The 20,391-nt window shown below is 30.6% G+C and overlaps 1 protein-coding gene across 1 annotated transcript in view; it reads right to left on the bottom strand.

Moving 5' to 3' along the window:
• Nucleotides 1-20,391, bottom strand: part of LOC134695531 (presequence protease, mitochondrial-like) — a 42,293-nt gene that overhangs the window by 18,940 nt on the left and 2,962 nt on the right. Inside the window, exons 2-15 of the mRNA XM_063556820.1 lie at nucleotides 17,629-17,725; nucleotides 16,807-16,913; nucleotides 15,940-16,091; nucleotides 12,746-12,860; nucleotides 7,065-7,161; nucleotides 6,325-6,485; nucleotides 5,744-5,870; nucleotides 4,632-4,720; nucleotides 3,872-4,000; nucleotides 3,375-3,488; nucleotides 2,514-2,610; nucleotides 1,112-1,246; nucleotides 506-644; nucleotides 28-144 (exon numbers count right to left, since the gene is read on the bottom strand). Coding sequence (XP_063412890.1) covers nucleotides 28-144; nucleotides 506-644; nucleotides 1,112-1,246; nucleotides 2,514-2,610; nucleotides 3,375-3,488; nucleotides 3,872-4,000; nucleotides 4,632-4,720; nucleotides 5,744-5,870; nucleotides 6,325-6,485; nucleotides 7,065-7,161; nucleotides 12,746-12,860; nucleotides 15,940-16,091; nucleotides 16,807-16,913; nucleotides 17,629-17,725 — 1,676 coding nt within the window. The remainder of the gene's footprint in view (nucleotides 1-27; nucleotides 145-505; nucleotides 645-1,111; nucleotides 1,247-2,513; nucleotides 2,611-3,374; nucleotides 3,489-3,871; nucleotides 4,001-4,631; nucleotides 4,721-5,743; nucleotides 5,871-6,324; nucleotides 6,486-7,064; nucleotides 7,162-12,745; nucleotides 12,861-15,939; nucleotides 16,092-16,806; nucleotides 16,914-17,628; nucleotides 17,726-20,391) is intronic.

Here is a 20,391-nt window from a genome sequence, read left to right as displayed (position 1 = left end):
CAATGTGGTTTTTAATTGTTTCCTTACCCGATGTGACTGTAGCTGTTTTTTCTGGTATAATTTTTTTGTCTATCTCATTGATGTGTAGTGTTGGAAGACAACTCAGATCCTCTTTCTCCATCTGTTGTTGTAGCAGTGTTTGACCTGAAGTATAAAGGAAAAACAAGAATATAAGGAAATAATTCCCTGCTTACACTTTTCCAGTTATGTAAATATTTCTTTGAGTGAAAAAAAATCTCTGTCAAAACGAGTATTCTGTAAATGTTTCAAATCCATGTAACATATTCTGTTGATGTAGTTAAGCATTACAAGCTCTCCTAAGAAATAAGAGAAACATATTCTATCACTGCAACTTATACCTTCAGTTTAAAATTTTTAGTTTTTAGGTTGAAGAAATGTTTTCTATTGATACAGTGATATAACCTATTTAATTTCATTGCTTCAACCTTGTTTACCATATATTTTAATGGTCTTCTAATTGTAAACAGAAGTAATGTTGACCAACCTTTTTTGTAAATTTGTTCTTTATCTTCATCAGTTAATTTTTCTACCATTTTTTGTAATCGTGTTGTTTCTTCTTCTTTCCTTTTCTCTTCAAACTTTTCATCAGGGCTCATGGTTGACACCAAACAATGCTTATTATTCTGTCAAAATAAATCACACATTATATTTGATAAAAGCAAATAGGTTTAATACAAATTTCAGTCTCTACAAAAATGAACAATGTCTGCAAAATTTTGCTCAAATTAGCTCTTGAGGCAGTCTTCAACTTGCTGTGAGGTGAGAGTTTGTTTTGCCTCCCATTAAAGGCTGCATTGTGATTTTGAGATGAAGAACAGCAATAAAAGCACTTTTCTTTTTGTGTTTTTTGCTGTGCATATACAGATTATGTGTCATGGATGGGCAACAATTGTCTTTCTTTTCTATTGACAAGCCATTTGGAAAGGAAAATTACCAAAATCCTTTAACCTTTTATAGGATGGATAGACAGACAAATGCACATATTCAATACATAATCCCTCCCATAACTACTATTGTAGGCAGGCCATAACAATTACATACTAGCTTGATTGACATACAAATAAACAATCAATTTCACATACTATCTTACCTTAAAATACTGTTTAACTTTATTCTGTAGGAACTGTGGATCCTCTTGTAATTTCTGTCTGAACTGTGCGACATATTTATTTATTTGTAAACTTTCTACAGGATCTGTGTCATGGTTCCAACTATGACTTATCCCCTAAAATACAAAGCAATATTTAATAAGACAGTCGATTGCTGTCTGCCTTGTTTTTGTTTCTTTTTCTTTTCTATTTTGTATTCCTCAAATCAATAAGATTTCTATCTTTAATTGAATAATTTTTTTCCAAGCTAACTTTATGGCTCACTTAATTTTACAGTTTTTGCTCATTTTAAAGGCTTTTAGATAACAGGTTGTTGTTTTGTAATTTTTTTTAAGTATAATAGTCTTGTTGGCAATCATACAAGATTTTCCAATTTTTTATACACATATATGTTACAAAAAGATACAGGATAGCATGTATGTAAGGTAGTGTGTATTGCAGTGCTGGCTTGAGACATCAAGAAATATTTCTTTTTCTAATGTTCTTTCTGGTCATGAGTATATTTTATCATGTTTTAATCTCAAGCTAAAGTAAGTGAAATGTATGTGTATGCCTTCTATCTTAAATAACTGCAGTTGTGGACAATCTTATAAATGTTTTTTTTAACACCAGCATTCTGATTGGTCTATGTGAACTAATGATTTTCAAGATGTGAACATTTATAAAAATAATCCTTTTTTGCTTGTAATAAATATGACTCTTTTTTATGCTGATAACACAGACATCCTACATGTGTGCACAAAAACCAATTGAATTCTTCTCCCCAAAATTGTACTGAGTAACAGACTACTGTAAATTCAGAAATTATTGCGAGGTTTTTATTATTGCGAAAAATTGCAACAGAATGGTAAACGCAATAATTTAAACTTGGATTTTAAAATAATTTATATGAATTAAGCAGGATTTTCCCCATAATTGTAAAAATTAAATCACATTTAAGTCTAAAATGACAAAATCGCAATAATACATGCACGCAATAATTTCTGAATTGACAGTAATTAAAAACCCAAATTGCTTAATTTGAGCAAATCATTTCTTAACAGATAGATATGTGGTGTGAGTTCCAATGAGACAACTTCCCATCCAAGTAACAATTAAAAAAGTAAACCATTATAGGTTTAAGTATGGCCTTCAACACGGAGCCTTGGCTCACACCGAACAACAAGCTATAAAGGGCCCCAAAATTACTAGTGTAAAACTATTCAAACGGGAAAACCAATGGTCTAATCTATATAAACAAAACGAGAAACAAGAAACACTTATATATTACATAAACAAACGACAACTACTGTACATCAGATTCCTGACTTAAGACACCATATTTAACATAACTTCACTACCTTTAAACATGTTAAATCTCCAATTATACTGTTGTAAACTTACCAAAGTTAATTTTATACCAAAGTTACTGCTTTGATGTTTCTGTCCGAGTTCTATTTGATGCAACAAGGCATCAATTCTTTTCTGTTCAAATCCTTCACTAAAAATAAAAAAATAAATATTAAATTAAACATAAATACTAAGAGCAGAGCTAACAAATTCATAACCCTTGTCCCCGTTTGTAAAGGTAAATGTTTGGCAAAGATAAAAAAAAAATATTTTGGTACAAAAATCAAATCCAAAATGCTACAGGTATATCTCATTAGAAACTTCAAATTAAGTGAAAGTCACAGTCAAATTGTCTCTGGCTTTGAATAAGTTGTTGTTATAAAGTGTAGCAGGAAATGGAAAAGACAAACACAATTATTGATATTGTCAAGTCACTTCAATAAGATTGGTAGTAAAAATACTATTTTTTTGAAACCATGTGCATCCTTATGCCAATCCTTGGCATTTACAATCTACTTTGACAATCCATGTCATGGTCTATGACTGCAACATTTGCATTTCATAGTTTTTTAACGCCTATTCTTTTTTAATGTTAGATAATTCAAACAACAAATTAAAAAAAAAATATGAGCAAATTTAATAGGAAATTAACTTGTAATCAATTTATTTGGTAGATCAAACTCAAGTAAAACCTAAAAGTGATACGATTAGGAAAACAAAGAGTTGTTTGTGAAATCTAGAGGCCAAATGTTAATTGTTAGATTATTTCTAGTTAATTGCTTGTTTGTTGGTTGCTTAACATCCAGTAGCAAATTATTCTAGTTCTAGATGAGTGGCTAAATGTCTTTTACAACTGAAAATTAGGAAAATTATTATCCAAATTGTTGATTACCATCTATATTCGTAGTTCAGTACCTTACAACTTGATCAAATGTATCAGAAATGATCTGTGTGACTTTTTCCACATCATTAGAGCTGATTCCTTGAAGACCAACAGAGAATCCTGAATCTTTGGTATCACTATGGTAACTGAAAACATAAAAGATGAAAAATGAGACAAATATAATAGTTTGTTGGTTGTTTGGAATATTTCAGTATAATTTCCTACATTGTAAAACGACACATGACATCTTTGAACAATATCATCCAAATATGGCGATTCTATTCATTTAAAGTTAATAATGACTTATCATAATAAGACACACACCCTAAGAACCATTTGTTTACATATTTTTTAATTCATACAGATAGCATCGTTACTTTTATATTTATGTTCAAACATTGTAATATTCATATCTACATAAATTGTTTTAAATATTACAATATAAACTTTAAAAAGATGATTGTATAATATTTTTCAGCTACTTCCCTTTCCATCGTTGGACAGTTGAAACAGGCATACAGTTACTTACCCTGTCATAGGTGCAAAATCAGAACCAATGTTAGGTACCAGTAAAGACTGATAAAATGGTGAAGTTTCTCCATCCATCAGTAAAGCTCCAATTATACTCAATGTAAAAGATTCAAATGTTTCAGAGATACTGAAATATAATTCAAAACCAATCAAAATGAAATTACAACCTATATTATCACATGTATTTTGTGAAAGATATATGTGCATGTTGATGATAATTAAAATCATGTATTACTAATTGCAGAAGTCTTGTTATTCATTTTAATTAATAAACCCCTGTTTATAGAATTCAGCAATTACACAAATATTCAAAAATTGATTTGTTTTAAAATAATTATATTCACAGAGATTTTACTTTTGGTGCATACTTTCAAAAATATCAACAAAATGCTCTCTTTCCTGATATGGTCTATGAGCTAAAATAGTCATTTTCATCAGGTCGTCAAAGAAAACAAATATGTACAAATGCTCTTTATAATACACATACAGGACAAGAATTGAAGAAGACCAACTGCAGAGATATATTTAATTCATTGATAGCTAAATTACTAGCGAGACAATTGACTAAAAAATTCATTTCGCAGCTAAAAATAAGAAGACTTGGTATGATTGCCAATGCGACAACTATCCACAAAAGTCCAAATGGAGTGGATGTAAGCAATTATAGGCAACTGTACAGCCTTCAACAATGAGAAAACCAATACTTTATGGTCAGCTATAAAAAACCTGGACATGAAAACATGAGTTACAAAACTTACTCTGTTAAAAGGTAACTGACTGACACTGTTGTTTGTTTTTCTGGGTCAGGTGCCATTGGGTCAGGCTGGCAGGTTATATGTTTTCTTCTCTGATAAAAATATAAAATGATGTATAAGAATAAAGGAACTTCAAATATCTCATTACTGGCTTTTTTTTACATTCAATACATCATTCAATCAATATACCAATTAATAATTCAAACAAATAGACAAGTGATGAATTTAATGGGAAAAAATGCTTTTTATCATTAGAAATTGTATCAACTTCATTCTGAATGTATAAACAATTATCACTTTAAATATAGAGATTTACAATATACAATTTGAATATGTATTATTTATTTGTAATTTTTAAGCTCAGTAAAATAATCTTGTATAAAGGGTCCAGTAGAACATTGTGTCTGTGATTTCTACTATCTGTGTAAATGTGGGCCATTCCAGTTAATTTCTGACAGGTGGGGATGGATAGGGAATTTTTTTTTATACGTATCAGAAAAAAAAATCATGAAAAACTACCTATCAGATCTAAAGTTTAAGACCTATCAGATGTAGATATTTTTTACTGCAAGGATTGTACCCATTAGAATTTTAAATACAATACTATATAATGCACATTACGAAACTGTCTACATTCCAAAGCAACCCTAAGATCTGGCATAGGCATTTTGTAACCCCTAAGAAGTAATAATTTTTAATTATTTTATGCTGCAAGACCATTAGAAGTTTTTTGCGTATAACATGTCAGATGAAAAAACCCAAATTGTCATCCATAAGATGTATAAATTTTACACCCCTTAGAAAGGACCATCCATCCCTCTTTAGCAGATATTTACTGGAATGGCCCTGTGTAATGAAGACTACAAAAAATAAAATAAATATAAAAAACTTTTACAGCAGATGATTTTTTTTGATAAAGAAGAATCTTAGGACCTATTTTTGTACCATTATCAATTTCTATACAGATTTGATTAATTATTGGCCTACATTTAAAAGATCTAAATCTGAAACATATTGTGGCCTTAGACACACACAAATATATATGCGAATGAAAGGAGATTTATGAAATACGTCTATGAGACAGCAAACCAACAACTTGAATTGTCTGAACTTACCATTTCTGTCCATCTTGGTTCATTCGGCACTTTAGTATCAATATCAATCTTACTAAATTTCTGTAGATAGTTACTATTAATGTACTCTAGATGTCTTTCTAAGGGAAAATTACCATATGTATAAAACCTACAAAAATAATAATTGATCCTGTAAACCAACTTATTTTCGAGGATATTATATTTCTTGTTTTACCTTTTCTAGTCCACTATGTGACTATTGAATTTTGCGATTTTCTAATTAAACTGCGCAAAAATTTAAATTGGCATTATTTTCTACTTGCAAAAGTCATGATAATTCATAAAATTGAGAATGGAAATGGGGAATGTCTCAAAGAGACAACAATCCGACCATAGAAAAACAACTGCAGAAGGTCACCAACAGGTCTTCAATGTAACGAAAAATTCCCGCACCCGGAGGCGTCCTGCAGCTGGCCCCAGTTTGTTTACCGTATTTGAGCTATTCCAATGTAAGATCTCTAGTTGGTTGGTTGTCTATTGAATCTATATAAGAAGTCTTAAAGTAACACAAGGAGTTTTTTTACCCGTTCCTTAATGAGATCGGTAATTCTGGATATACATACCTTGAATTTGAAGGATGATAATGTGAAGCATGAAAGTTCTTTAAATGTTCCCATGTAAGATCTGTTATTTTTGAAGGTTCACCACCAGAGACCACTCCATAGGTATGACTTGGTAACAGTTCATTCTCTACTGCTTGGCAATAAATGTTATCTTTATTTGACTATAACAAAATAAAAGAATTGTAGATATTAACTAAAGAAATGTTTTTAGGATTCAATTTTATGTATTTTTAACAACAAAAAAATCATTAATCTTTGTGGCTTATTGAAATGCAGGAAACTCCTAATGTCAAGTTTTATTATTGTGTTTCTGTATTTTGTGTGTATGACTTTTGAGGGAGGGGATGCACACTGATATAATATCCATTTGCCAATTGTTCAGCCAAAGATTTTTTTCCACAAAAAAGTTATATACTGGTGCAAACAGATATTCATTTATGAATACCTTAAAGCTTGGAACTCCTTTTTTTCACTTATTTTCAATCAGCATGTGATAAGCAATACATACCCCAAAATTCGAATTGATAAACTGAAGCAGCATTCCTGTATTGAATGGTGGTCGATAGGAAAGTACCTTTAATTTTACCCCAGCTCAGATATATTCTTTTTAATTTGTAAACATCCAAATTTCTCATCCAGTATACTTGTGTGTCATTTTTAAAGTCTTTCAGATAGAAAGGATGGAAATAAGTGTATTCCTTTGTTTTATCCAACTCATATTACTATAACAGAGTACTTACAAATACCCCTTTCATTTCATTATATACAACCCCTTTAAACATCAGTGGTGAAGACTTGTCTTCAGGGTTCTCATTTTCTAATCTCCAACCTTCTTGGCTGCAAAAAAAAATATTGAAACCATAAATATATTTTCTGTCCCTTTCTGACATACTTTTTTCCCACTGGCAGTCTTCATTTCCTTACCACCATCCTAGTTGACTCACTTGAATATTTTTTTTGCATGAGTTATCTAATTTGCAGTTAACTGGGATTTGAAAGCAACAAACAAAGCGTAATGATATCCTGTATATAGTGGAATGCAGTAAAAGAGTCATGCACACTTCTTTAAAGAAGTTAATCTTAGTGTATTATGTCAGGTTTGAAGATACAAGACTTTACATAAGGAAAGGGAGAAAAATCTTTTTTAACAGTAAAGAATTTTTCAAAGGCAATTTTATTAATGTTTTTGAGGCATTATTTTGAGAAGCTTTTAAGATATTTCTGAAAATGGTTGACACACTTGTCATTGAATTTTGAGAGTTATTTCCCCTTAATCTAGAGATACCTTCTGATGTGAAAATTAACCGTTAAATGGTGGGTTTTTTTCAAAAACAAATTGAAAAATTTGAAGTAAATGGTAATTTAAACTGTAAAAAAAAATACATTTGAATGAAGAATACTTTTCTTTTACCAGTCAGGGGCGTTACTTAAACAAGTTATTTTTTTTAATTACTTATATAAGTATTTTTTTATTTTAAAGATAATAAAATTACTAAATAGAGTTTTTTTAATTTTCAATAGAAACATAGATTAAATGTAGTTTTCATGATTTTTAACAACATTTTATATCATAAAATAAAGAATTTATCAGATTTGAGAGGAGTATAGAGATGAGGGGTCACTTTGAAAATAATGACAAAATATTACTTGAATAAGTTATTTTTAACATTTTTGAAAAAAATAGCAATTACACTTATCTAAGGCACATATGTAATTGATTTAGGCTACAAAATATAAATTACTTCAGGTCTTAATTAATTCACAAGTATCTATCTATTTATATCAGTCTACCTTCAAGATTTTAAAGGAAAATGATAATTTGATAGTCCCAAGAGACCAATCTTTGACCCAGAAGCGTCGGTATGAAAGATAAGTGCGTCGGAAAGTTAATTAGTGTTTCTGAAGAATTAGTTGTTATATATCAAGGGAAAAATAACCAGATAACTGTGAAAAATATTTAAAGCTAGTAAAATCTGTATTCTTGGACACCTATAAAAATAATATTCAGAAAAATAACTTATATAAGTTATATTTAAATTAGCCCCGTTTTCAACATTACTTGTACAGGTAATTTTAATTGTTACTTGTTTAAGTAATGCCCCTGACTGTTTACCAGAAGTGCTTTGAAGTCTTTCTTTTTTTTTTTTTTTTTTGAAGGTATATATATTTTATTGAAATCTTTACATTTGTTAGTTTAAAACATCGATTACCGGTACCTTATCCCGGCCTCGTTAACATTAGTAATGATATTTATATATAAAGGAGTTAGTGTAAGTTAGATGCTAACAAATATAAAGATGGTTCAATATAAATGTCTTATAAAACAAACAAAAAATAAACAGTTCTTCATAAATGACATATTATTTAGTTTTAGATTTTAAGGAATCAAACAAAGATTTTAAATCCATAGTAGTTTCATTTCTTTTTTCTCTTTCTCCTCTCTTCCCTCCCTTTTCAAAAGCAATAAATGTTTAAATGATTTTATTAAATTTTAACTCTCAAGAAAAAAATAATAAAAAAAAATAGCTAAGATAGGCTTTAAAACACACTGAAAGTAATTCAGAAAAAGAAAAGCAAAAAAAAAAACACAAAAAAAAACGAAAATGGCCCTTATAGCCCCTAGTCCTTTATGAATATATAAATAAATATCAGGAAATAACAATGTAAAGAGGTCAATAGAAACTAGAGGCTCTAAAGAGCCTGTGTCGCTCACCTTGGTCTATGTGCATATTAAACAAAGGACACAAATGGATTCATGACAAAATTGTATTTTGGTGATGGTGATGTGTTTGAAGTTCTTACTTTACTGAACGATTTTGCTTCTTACAATTATATCTATCATGAACTTTGCCCATTAGTAACAGAGAACTATATTTGGTAAAAATTTACATAAATTTACCAAATTAATGAAAATTGTTAAAAATTGACTATAAAGGGCAATAACTCCTTAAGGGGTCAATTGACCATTTAGGTCATGTTGACTTATTTGTAGATCTTACTTTGCTGAACATTATTGCTGTTTACAGTTTATCGCTATCTATAATAGTATTCAAGATAACCAAAAACGGCAAAATTTCTTTAAAAATTACCAAATGGAGGGCAGCAACCCAACAACCAGTTGTCCAATTCATCTGAAAAATTCAGGGCAGATAGATATTGACTTGATTAACAATTTAACTTCTTGTCAGATTTGCTCTAGATGCTTTGGTTTCATAGCAAAAAACTGCATTTTACCCCTATGTTCTATTTTTAGCCGTGGCCGCCATCTTGGTTGCATGGCCAGGTCATCGGACACATTTTTTCAAACTAGATACCCCAAAGATGATTGTGGCCTAGTAGTTTCAGTGGAGATTTTGTAAAAGATTACTTATCCCATGTCAGATTTCCTCAAAATGCTTTGGTTTTTGAGTTATAAGCCAAAAACTGCATTTTACCCCTATGTTCTATTTTTAGCGGTGGCGGCCATCTATGTTGGTTGACCAGGTCACGCCACACATTTTTTAAACTAGATACCCCAAAGATGATTGTGGCCAAGTTTGGATTAATTTGGCCCGGTCGTTTCAGAGGAGAAGATTTTTGTAAAAGATTACTTTAATTTACGAAAAATGGTTAAAAATTGACTATAAAGGGCAATAACTCCTAAACGGGTCAACTGACCATTTTGGTCATGTTGACTTATTTGTAGATCTTACTTTGCTGAACATTATTGCTGTTTACAGTTTATCTCTATCTATAATAATATTCAAGATAATAACCAAAAACAGCAAAATTTCCTCAAAATTACCAATTCAGGGGCAGCAACCCAACAACCAATTGACCGATTCATCTGAAAATTTCAGGGCAGATAGATCTTGACCTGATTAACATTTTTATCCCATGTCAGATTTCCTCAAAATGCTTTGGTTTTTGAGTTATAAGCCAAAAACTGCATTTTACCCCTTTGTTCTATTTTTAGCTGTGGCGGCCATCTTGGTTCGTTGACCAGGTCACGCCACACATTTTTTAAACTAGATACCCCAAAGATGATTGTGGCCAAGTTTGGATTAATTTGGCCAAGTAGTTTCAGAGGAGAAGATTTTTGTAAAAGATTACTTTAATTAACGAAAAATGGTTAAAAATTGACTATAAAGGGCAATAACTCCTAAACGGGTCAACTGACCATTTTGGTCATGTTGACTTATTTGTAGATCTTACTTTGCTGAACACTATTGCTGTTTACAGTTTATCTCTAACTATAATAATATTCAAGATAATAACCAAAAACTGCAAAATTTCTTCAAAATTACCAATTCAGGGGCAGCAACCCAACAACCGATTGACTGATTCATCTGAAAATTTCAGGGCAGATAGATCTTGACCTGATAAACATTTTTACCCCATGTCAGATTTGCTCTAAATGCTTTGGTTTTTGAGTTATAAGCCAAAAACTGCATTTTACCCCTATGTTCTATTTTTAGCCGTGGCGGCCATCTTGGTTGGTTGACCGGGTCACGCCACACATTTTTTAAACTAGATACCCCAATGATGATTGTGGCCAAGTTTGGTTTGATTTGGCCCAGTAGTTTCAGAGGAGAAGATTTTTGTAAAAGTTAACAACGACGACGGACGCCGGACGACGGACGACGCCGGACGCCGGACGCAAAGTGATGGGAAAAGCTCACTTGGCCCTTCGGGCCAGGTGAGCTAAAAAGAAATGAGAACCACTTGCATTCACTTTCACTTTCTCTCAGTCTCTCATACACACATACAATTCTTACTTACATACACACATACATTACTTAATTATGTACATAATTATTGTTCACAATTACATCAAAGAATAACCAAAATCTAATCAAAAAATTTGCTCACAGATTAATATCATACTCTATGGTGGAAATATATATTGTAATGGGGTCCAAAATTTTTCATATACATCAACATTATTATATTTTTTTGCAATATAATATTCATATGACTGATACTGTTTTATTCTATTTTTAAAACCAAAAATATTAGGAGTAAGTTCCTTAAACTTACATTTATAAATATAATTTTTTGCTACTATAAATAAAAGATTCATGAATAAGCTTTCTGAATAGAAACCAAGGAATATCTGCTTTTTACTGATGGCAAAATCCCTGCTATACAATCTTATTTGCTGTAATAATGATGACCAAAATTGATATGTTATTGGACAATCATAGAAAAAATGTACAATAGTTTCGTCATCAAGTTTACAAAAAGTACATGAACTAGAATCTTTCTTCTTTATCTTGTACAAAAAAGAGTTTGTAGGAATTATTTGGTGCAGTATTTTGTATTGGAAGCTTTTTAAGTAGGTATCTTTGCAAGACTTCCCTAGTAGCATAAAGTATGTTTGCCAATTTTCAATTTCTGAGTCTAACAACTGCTCCCATTTCTGAAATTTTTCAAGGGGAGGTTGAAATATATGATCGATAAGACTCTTATACACAAATTTTGGTTTCTTATTATTAATAATCTGAGTACAAAAAGCATCAGAGATTTTGACATTTTCAATCTGTTGAGAACCACAATATTCTTTTATGTGATCTTTAATAAATTTTGGAATATTGGAGATTAGACTGTAATATTTCAGAAAATTATTTGTAAGAATCTTATGTCTAATCTTTTCAAATGTAAAGAATTCTTTGTTTTGACAATTTACAAGGTCTTTTATATACTGTACACCAAAGTCCTTCCATTGCATATAAATAGTGTAATCTGAAAGTGGCACAAAATTTAAAATATCTAGCGATAATATATCATTTGTACAAGCCTTAGTATCAGGCTTTGCAGTATGTAAGCAAAATAAAACATCTTTCCAAAAAGGATTCTTAACATAGCCATGAACTTCTAGTAGTTTTTCTTTTTGTAAAGAAAAGACTCTGTCACCACCAAATTTGGTTAATTCAGACAATAATAAAGTCTGCCATGACCCCTCTAAATTCAAAAGAAGTCTTCTAACCCAGCTTATTTTTAGATATGTACTAAAAGATGACAAATGCACCATGTTCAAACCTCCCTGCATAAAATCCCCAATTAGTGTATTGCGTTTTATACGTTCTAATTTCCCATTCCAAATAAAGTTATAAAAGAGAGTATTAAACTCTTTAATTTTAATCTGGGATAGATTTGGTAAAGCTGTTAGCAAATGAACTATCTTTGGTAAGTCTTTCTATCTTTGTTTAAATACAAGAGATTGCTTGACACACTTTGTATACACAATGACTCTATAGAAAAACAAAATATTAACAAATCATTGAAATTCTTAAAAGCAACCATCCTTTTTTACAATCACATTGATTTTTTTGATAATGGTGATAAGTTATAGCAATCTGACACTGTAAAGTAGATCAAGATTAACTTCTTATACCCCTCTGCCACCAGACACATGAAAAGAAAAACAAGATTTACAAACCTGAAATCAAGCTCTCTTAGTTGTGGAAAGAACACTGCATCCAAATAAACTGACAATAGATTCTCAAAATCTTTTTGGTTCTGTGAGGAGAATGGGTACATTGTCCAATCACTGGCTGTAGACATAAATTATGAGGAAAAGATATAAAAGTAATAATATGCATAAATTGAATTTTAACAAATCATTGTTAAGGGTCCAGCTGAAGGACACCGCCGGGTGTGGGAATTTCTCTTTACATTGAAGACCTGTTGGTGACCTTCTGCTTTTGTTTTTTATATGGTCGGGTTGTTGTCTCTTTGATACATTCCCCATTTCCATTCTCTATTTTATAACAAGTGGCTGTGTGTTGCTGTTTATCATATTTATTTTTCATTCATTATCTTGTTTATAAATCATGCCTTCAGTTTTCTCATTTTGATTTTTTTAAATTTTTCATTTTATTGAGTTTTATAGTTTGGTTTGGGTTTTGGTCCTTCTTAAAGGTTCAATGCTGTATGGTGACCTTAAGTTACTAACTTTCACATCATTTGTTTTCTGATGAGGTGTTGTCTTAATAGCAGATATACCACATCTTCTTTAAAATTTTCTTATAAGCATGAATGAAAGAATTGATTCTAAACATGCTAAATAACAATACATGTGTTCAAAAAGGTTTTCAACATATGTATACACTTTTTTTTAACTGTATGCATGATTTAATAGTAAGTTGAAAAGGCACAAAAAGTGAAAACAAAACTAAAAAATATCCTATACAGTACACTTCTGTGCAATAACATGTACAGCATATGGACCATAATTTGCTATTGGGCTCTGTTTCCTATAACTATAGAAAAGTGATAAAATGTGAATTACTGTAAGAAAAGTTGTAACTACATCTAAAGATGCCATTATTTTTATCAACATACAAGTGTATGCTACTCTTCCCTAGAAAAAAAATTGAAATATACGAATTTCAAAGATTCTACAACCGTATTTTTGTGTCGTTTCTCGCGTTACTTTTTGCTTCCGAAGAGCATAACGCTGACTGATTTATAGATAATCGTCACCGGCAAATTCGTAACTTTTGCTTTCAAATAAAAAAGAACATAGACCAATAAGAATAGTGAGAAGAAAATGCCGAGAACTATAAGTATTTATGTAGCAGATGTAATAACAGTAATGACAGTGGCGTGATTTTTGTGTCCGATTTCGTAACGCAATTTTTAGATGATGTAATCTGCTTTGTTGTAATAGAATTCTTAAAAACAATATGCAAATATGAACTCTCGCGAGATGTTCAAACAGGTAAATCCGAGATGATTTACATTCTTGTTTTGATCTTCGTAATAATTAAGTAAGAAAATGACGTTGTCGTTATGCATTACATTTCACACGAAACAGAAGTCCAGTTATTTATAAAAATTGTTTTTGTCCTTAAGTTCTTCATGTTCTTATCATTTCTGGTCATATGTGAAACATGTGACTAACATGTGATAACGCCATTACGGCCGGATGTACGAAATACTAGGTCTAAACATTGTTTTTGTTTCCAAAGGGATGTTAGCAAACATAATCTGTAGACTTGTTTCGTCTTGTTTAAAAGAGGAAAATACAATTGTCAAAGAGATTGCGCCGGGGGTCTGTTATTTTTCTTATGTGCATAATGTTACATACGATCCTGTGTGAAAATAAATGCCCAATGACTTGGCAAAATCGATTTCATATTTGACAGACGTTAGAACACACTTCGTTTCCCGATAATGATGTGAAGAGTCCTTGGAAAAATCAATCGAAATTACTTCTCTTATCATTGTACCAATGCTCGTTGGATTGATTTAACTTCAGCAGTAAATATTACTGGATATTTTAGGTGAATAAATATAATTTAATAAAAAATACATGTTAATATACCGTTACACTTGGAATGTACAAAGTTGACATCTTTGTCACAGTTTTTAATTAATATTTTTTTATTCATGTTCTGCAAACACTTATCAGAAACGCAATAAACTTGTCAAAGGAGAAGTAAACTTTTACCATGCATGACTTGAAAGGAAGTACTTTATTGATTTTAGCCCACTAAAGTAGGTTTAAATGTGGAAACCATGAAGATGGTGTACAGGTCACAAGTATCACATTGTGCCTATTTTAAAGATTTTAATTCCAAGTTAAAAGTTTTATTCTTTACTGGATTTAAAGAATGTTACATTGCCAATGATTTAGAATAAATTGTATATAATTGGAATATCAAAACCAAATATGAATACATTTTTTTGGCTTAAACATCAAGATACAACGATTATGGTATCCTGTATCAATGAAGAAAATAAGGAAAATTCTGAATAAATTGTACTAATTGTTTTCAAAACAAGCACATATTTAGGAGTGTTATAATACTGTTACATATAAGATGGATTTTAAGAAAAAGTATACTGTTCAGATTATTTTAAGCAGATTTTGCAATAAAATAAAACTAAAAAAATGCTTTCGGTTTCTTATGGTTTCCTGTCAGGTTTAAAAAAAACTTTAATATGACATTGAAAATAGATTTTAAATATTAACATGAAGCAAGTAACACTAGTAATGGTGTTTATTTATGCCTTTTGAATTATATTGTGCAAAATAAAGAAAATAAAGATTGGTTTCCTGTTTGGTTTCATGTCACGTAAACGGTGAATCAAAATGTATAAATTTTTTCTCGAAAAACTCAATTGTTCCATTCATACTATTCTAACACCAACACAACCCACAAAATAAAAGTTAAAATTTTAGAACTTATAAAAAAGGATACAAAAAGAAACCAAAGGCTGAATACCAAATTGTGGTCCATATATATTCAGAGACAACTATCCAACAGTGTTTAAGGTGGTACCTAACAATTTAACTAAAATTAATTTGGCTCGTTTAATTTTCTTAAAATTTTGACAAAGTATTTACTTTGACCCTTTGACAAAAATATAAAAATTTCAAAAAATTTGAACCAATTGTTTTTATCAGAAAAATTACACTGGCTATATAGCAGTTTGGCAAACACCAATTTTGATCATTCAGAAGCTTAATATTCCCTTATGAACACTGTGTCATTAAAACGTTCTGATGATTTTACAGAGTTATCTCCCTGTAGTGTTAGGTACAACCTTAAATAATGTGGATACAAGTAATGAAAGGACATCATACAACCTTCAATAATAAGCAAAACTTAAACTGTAACATACCAGTCATAGCATTCATGAACGTAGATAATGATCTATTCAGCATTTTAAAGAATGGATCTCTGACAGGAAACCTCCTTGATCCACACAGTGTGGTGTGTTCAAGTATGTGTGGCACACCTGTACTATCCATAGGTGTGGTTCTGAACATAACACTGAAATTATAAAATATATGAGATAATATATGATTTTATCTAGCCTTTTCTAGCTAATGCTGCAATTTTCAAAATTTACTTGACCTGTTACAAATGTAGTTTAGTTAACAGTTCAAATATATTCAAGTTATTTTTCCACTTGTAAAAATAAATGCTGGGGAAAACTTATTGGTTTACAGCATATGAATTTATTTGATATTTTTTTTCATATGCCAACATTTCAAAATGCCCATGGGTTTATATGTGCAAGATGGCTCTCATCCAATAAAACCTACATGTATAAACAGGGCCTTCAATTTTATCTTGATGTTGTTTATTTTTGCCTCTTCATACTTGTACAAATCTATAGCCATGTAATAATTAAATTGTTTTGTTTTGTTTTGAATTGTGGACAAAATTAATCTTTCAAAATTTCCAGTTTTGAACTTTTGTGGTGGAAATCAACTACAAATAGTGACAGCTGGCAGATATGTTTGCAGTGATAATTTCATGTATTTCAATTTTGTTTTTCACTATATCAAATGTTGTATTTATATATAATGTAATTAAAAAAACAATGTGAAACATAAACATATAGATCTACTAACTAAAGGTTAATCCAGTTTCTAGCGTAAAAATATATGTATATATGAATGGTCAAGTGTTTTCCCCTCACTTCTTCTTGAAACATGGTATACACTTTCTAGTCTAGTTATGACATATTTTCTTAACATACCTGAAAGCATTATTACTATCATCCCTGGCCACATGTAAATGTTCTGCTCCTGTTTTGTCATGGTGGAGTACAACACTGGTCAGCATCAACTCGGGTACCTCAACAACCTACAAAGATATGCATAAGTTTTATGATTAATTGATTGTTCAATGATCCAGATGTTAAGTGCTACTTTCAGCACTCTTGGCTGCATCATAACAGCCAATTTAAGTTTTTTTCTGGTTGAGAGGCAAGAGTTCCCAGTGAAAACCTCAAGGCCACAGAACAACATTCTAGTAAACATTTTTTCTTCTTCATGAAAATGAACTATACCATGTATACACTGTACTGACATTTCTGTTCTTAGAGTTGTCAGTTCTCAGGATTTTTTTTTCAAATTTGGAAAGCATTTTTATAAAGACATAGCTGGTTGAATCTCACCCTTTTGATTGAAAACTATAGGTTCCTCCTTCTTTGACATTTGACGACATGAATCTCTGTATATTGTAAAAGTTGAAAAAAAATTATTGTGTAATCAAATAAACACGATACAGAGATAATTAAGTGTCAAAAAATATAATCTTGCACTCTAAATATTGATAGCATTAGTTGTATCATTTGTGTCAATTGTTATTGTCAAATAAATGCAAAAATATAAATGCACACTGTAATTTCTAAATCAACATCAAAGAGAATAAAAGATAATGTACATGTATTTTTTATATTATGTATCATGGTCACCTTTTCACCATTTAACTATGTCCATACATTTAATTACACCTTCTTTTAAACTTTGCTACCAATAACTCTGACAATCATACATGTCATATCACCTCAGCTTACCTTTCTAACTGTATAACCATGCACTTTATCTCCATCTTTGTATTTCTTCACAGCATTTTGTACCGAGGAACATAGACGGCAGTGGTGAATTCTTTGGCTGAAAATGAATTTGTATTTTCTTTGAACAGTTAGTTTTAAATTTGGTTATCTATTAATATGTACTGTGTCCCAATAAAATTGAGAATGGAAATGGGGAATATGTGAAATAGACAATAACTGTCATGAACAAAGAGCAGATACCAGTCGAAGGCCACCAATGGGTGTTCAACACAGCAAAAAAATCCCACAGGGACTCGGTTAGCAAACATTTTTTTTTCATATTTCCTGTCTAAATGCATTACATGTACATTGTTAACGTTTTTAATGTTTGCATTAAAGATTTCTTTGTTTTCTTGCAATGCGCAGTATAGAGAGGGGGGTCAGAGAGGTTCTGATCCTGAAATTCCAGGCTTAAAAACATGATATCCAGAGGTTCAATTGAAATAAATTAAAATCCTGACCTGACATCTTGAAAAAAAGAATTCCTTGATAAATCCAAAGCTTAATAACACCCTATCCCCCTACTGCATTTTCTAGCAGTGTGCAGTTTATACCCATATCTGTATACTTTAATTTAGTAAATATAAGAATTTCCGGTATACAGATATGGATAATAAACTGCATGCACATTGCTAGAAAACAAAGAAATATTGATGCCAACATTAAAAACGTCAATAATGTAATACAAATATTAATGCCAACATTAAAAACGTCAGTTATGTAATACAAATAGACAGGAAACATGAAAAACATAAAAACAAGTTCCTGTGGAAAATCCTGCACCCCTAAATAATACCCCCCTTTTTCCCCTTCATTTTAGCTGTTCAGTCTTCAATGAAAAAATTTTAGCTCTAAAGTAACTAATAAATGTCAGAGACCACTTTTTTCAACTGACAATTGCAATTAAATATGCTTAAGGGGGTTCGCGGCGGCAGGTCTAAATCATTTATATAGGATTTCTCTATATTTTTCTATAAACAAACTTTATCTTATAGTTAATAGAAAAATAAAATAAAAAAGTGGGGTCACCGTTCATTTGCGCTCACAATCTGCCTTCGAAAGAAGCATACATTTTTGTAAAAGTGGTGTTTTTCTGTTGAAGTACATGTAATAGGAGAAATAAAGTTAATATCGAAATAAAAAAAAGAAATTTATTACAGAAATCGCTCACATTTTACAATAATTTAGTTTAAGTACAGCTTATATGGGGACGAAGTCCCCAATTACGGTAGAAAAATCAATGAAAAAAAAAAAAAAAAAAATCTGGGAAAATTTCCCGAATTTTTCATTGTACTAATGAACTCAAAATCGTTAACTTTTTTTTTCAGATCTAGTTCCTGTTCCGGTTTTCCCGCATTTGCGCAGAAATCTGTCTTGTTTGCATGAGACTTTAATTTTTTTTATATTTATCAGTCTAGTAAAACATAAGATTGGATCTCAATACAAATTCAATTTTTAATAATTGTTTGATATGAAAAAAAACGTTACGTTACCTGATGAAAGCGTTTCTTTTGTTTACATCGAATATGACGTCATAACTTAAAGAACGTCACAGCTAATTCCCTAACAACAGAACCAAAATCGGGAACGTTACGTACGGTATTTCGGTTTCTTTTATCAACATGATTGAATTAAGAAAATAATACATACAGACTTCGTCCCCATTCACAGGTTATGCCTGCCTCATATTATGGAAATCATATTAAAAAATATAGGTCACCGATGAGTTGAAAAAGATATTTCAATTTTAAAGCAAAAAAATGACATTTTTCCACCAAAGGGAGATAATTTGGAACTTTTTCAATGATGTATACATTTTAAAAGTCATCTGGGGCCAACACGAATTGATTGTTTTGAATGACTTTTTTATTTTATTTTTCTAATAACTATAAGATAAAGTTTGTTTATATGGGGACGAAGTCCCCAATAACAGTAGAAAATTCAATAAAAAAAAAAAAAATCGGGAAAATTTCCCGAATTTTTCATTGTACTAATGAACTCAAATTCGTTCAATTTTTTTTTGTTGCCGTTTTGAAATCCCGGACCTGCGCAGAAATCTACTATGTACTTCCTTTTTCCGGTTTTGTTTGTATGAATCTTTGAGTAAAATATATATGTATCAGTCTAGTATAAATAGGAAGGAACGCAATACCAATTTCATTTTTAATAATTCCTTGATATGAAAAAACATTCTTTGTTTACATTGCATATGACGTCATAACTTAAATAACGTCACAACTAAAATTCCTTACAACAGAACCAAAATCGGTAACGTTACGGTATTTCCGTTTCTTTTTTATAACAAATATTTAAGTTACAAAAAAATAATTCAAACAGACTTCATCCCCATCTACAGGTAGTGCCTGCCTCATATCAGAAAAATATAGAGAAATCCTATATAAATGATTTAGACCCCCGAACCCCCTTAAATTCCATGATTAAAGGATTTAAAGGGAAACTTCGCAAAAAAATCAAAAATTGATATTATGTACATTCTGTATAAAAATGCTCAAATTTATAAATATTAAAGTTTTATTCCGCTAGATAAGAGATCACCATCGATTTTAAATTTTGAGTATCAGTTCTCTGCCTTCCGCCATTTTGTTAAAATGTCCAAATAAAAATCACGATATGTCTATAAACCACAAAGAAACAAAACTACAGTAACCGATGTAGTCTTAATTACGTGTCGATATCTTGTCAATCGTACGGTTGTTTTATCTG

This window comes from Mytilus trossulus, chromosome 13 (genome assembly GCF_036588685.1).
Source record: "Mytilus trossulus isolate FHL-02 chromosome 13, PNRI_Mtr1.1.1.hap1, whole genome shotgun sequence".
Classification (NCBI taxonomy): domain Eukaryota; kingdom Metazoa; phylum Mollusca; class Bivalvia; order Mytilida; family Mytilidae; genus Mytilus; species Mytilus trossulus.
The sequence above is the reverse complement of the archived record's forward strand: the minus strand, read 5'-3'. Positions and strand labels throughout refer to the sequence as shown.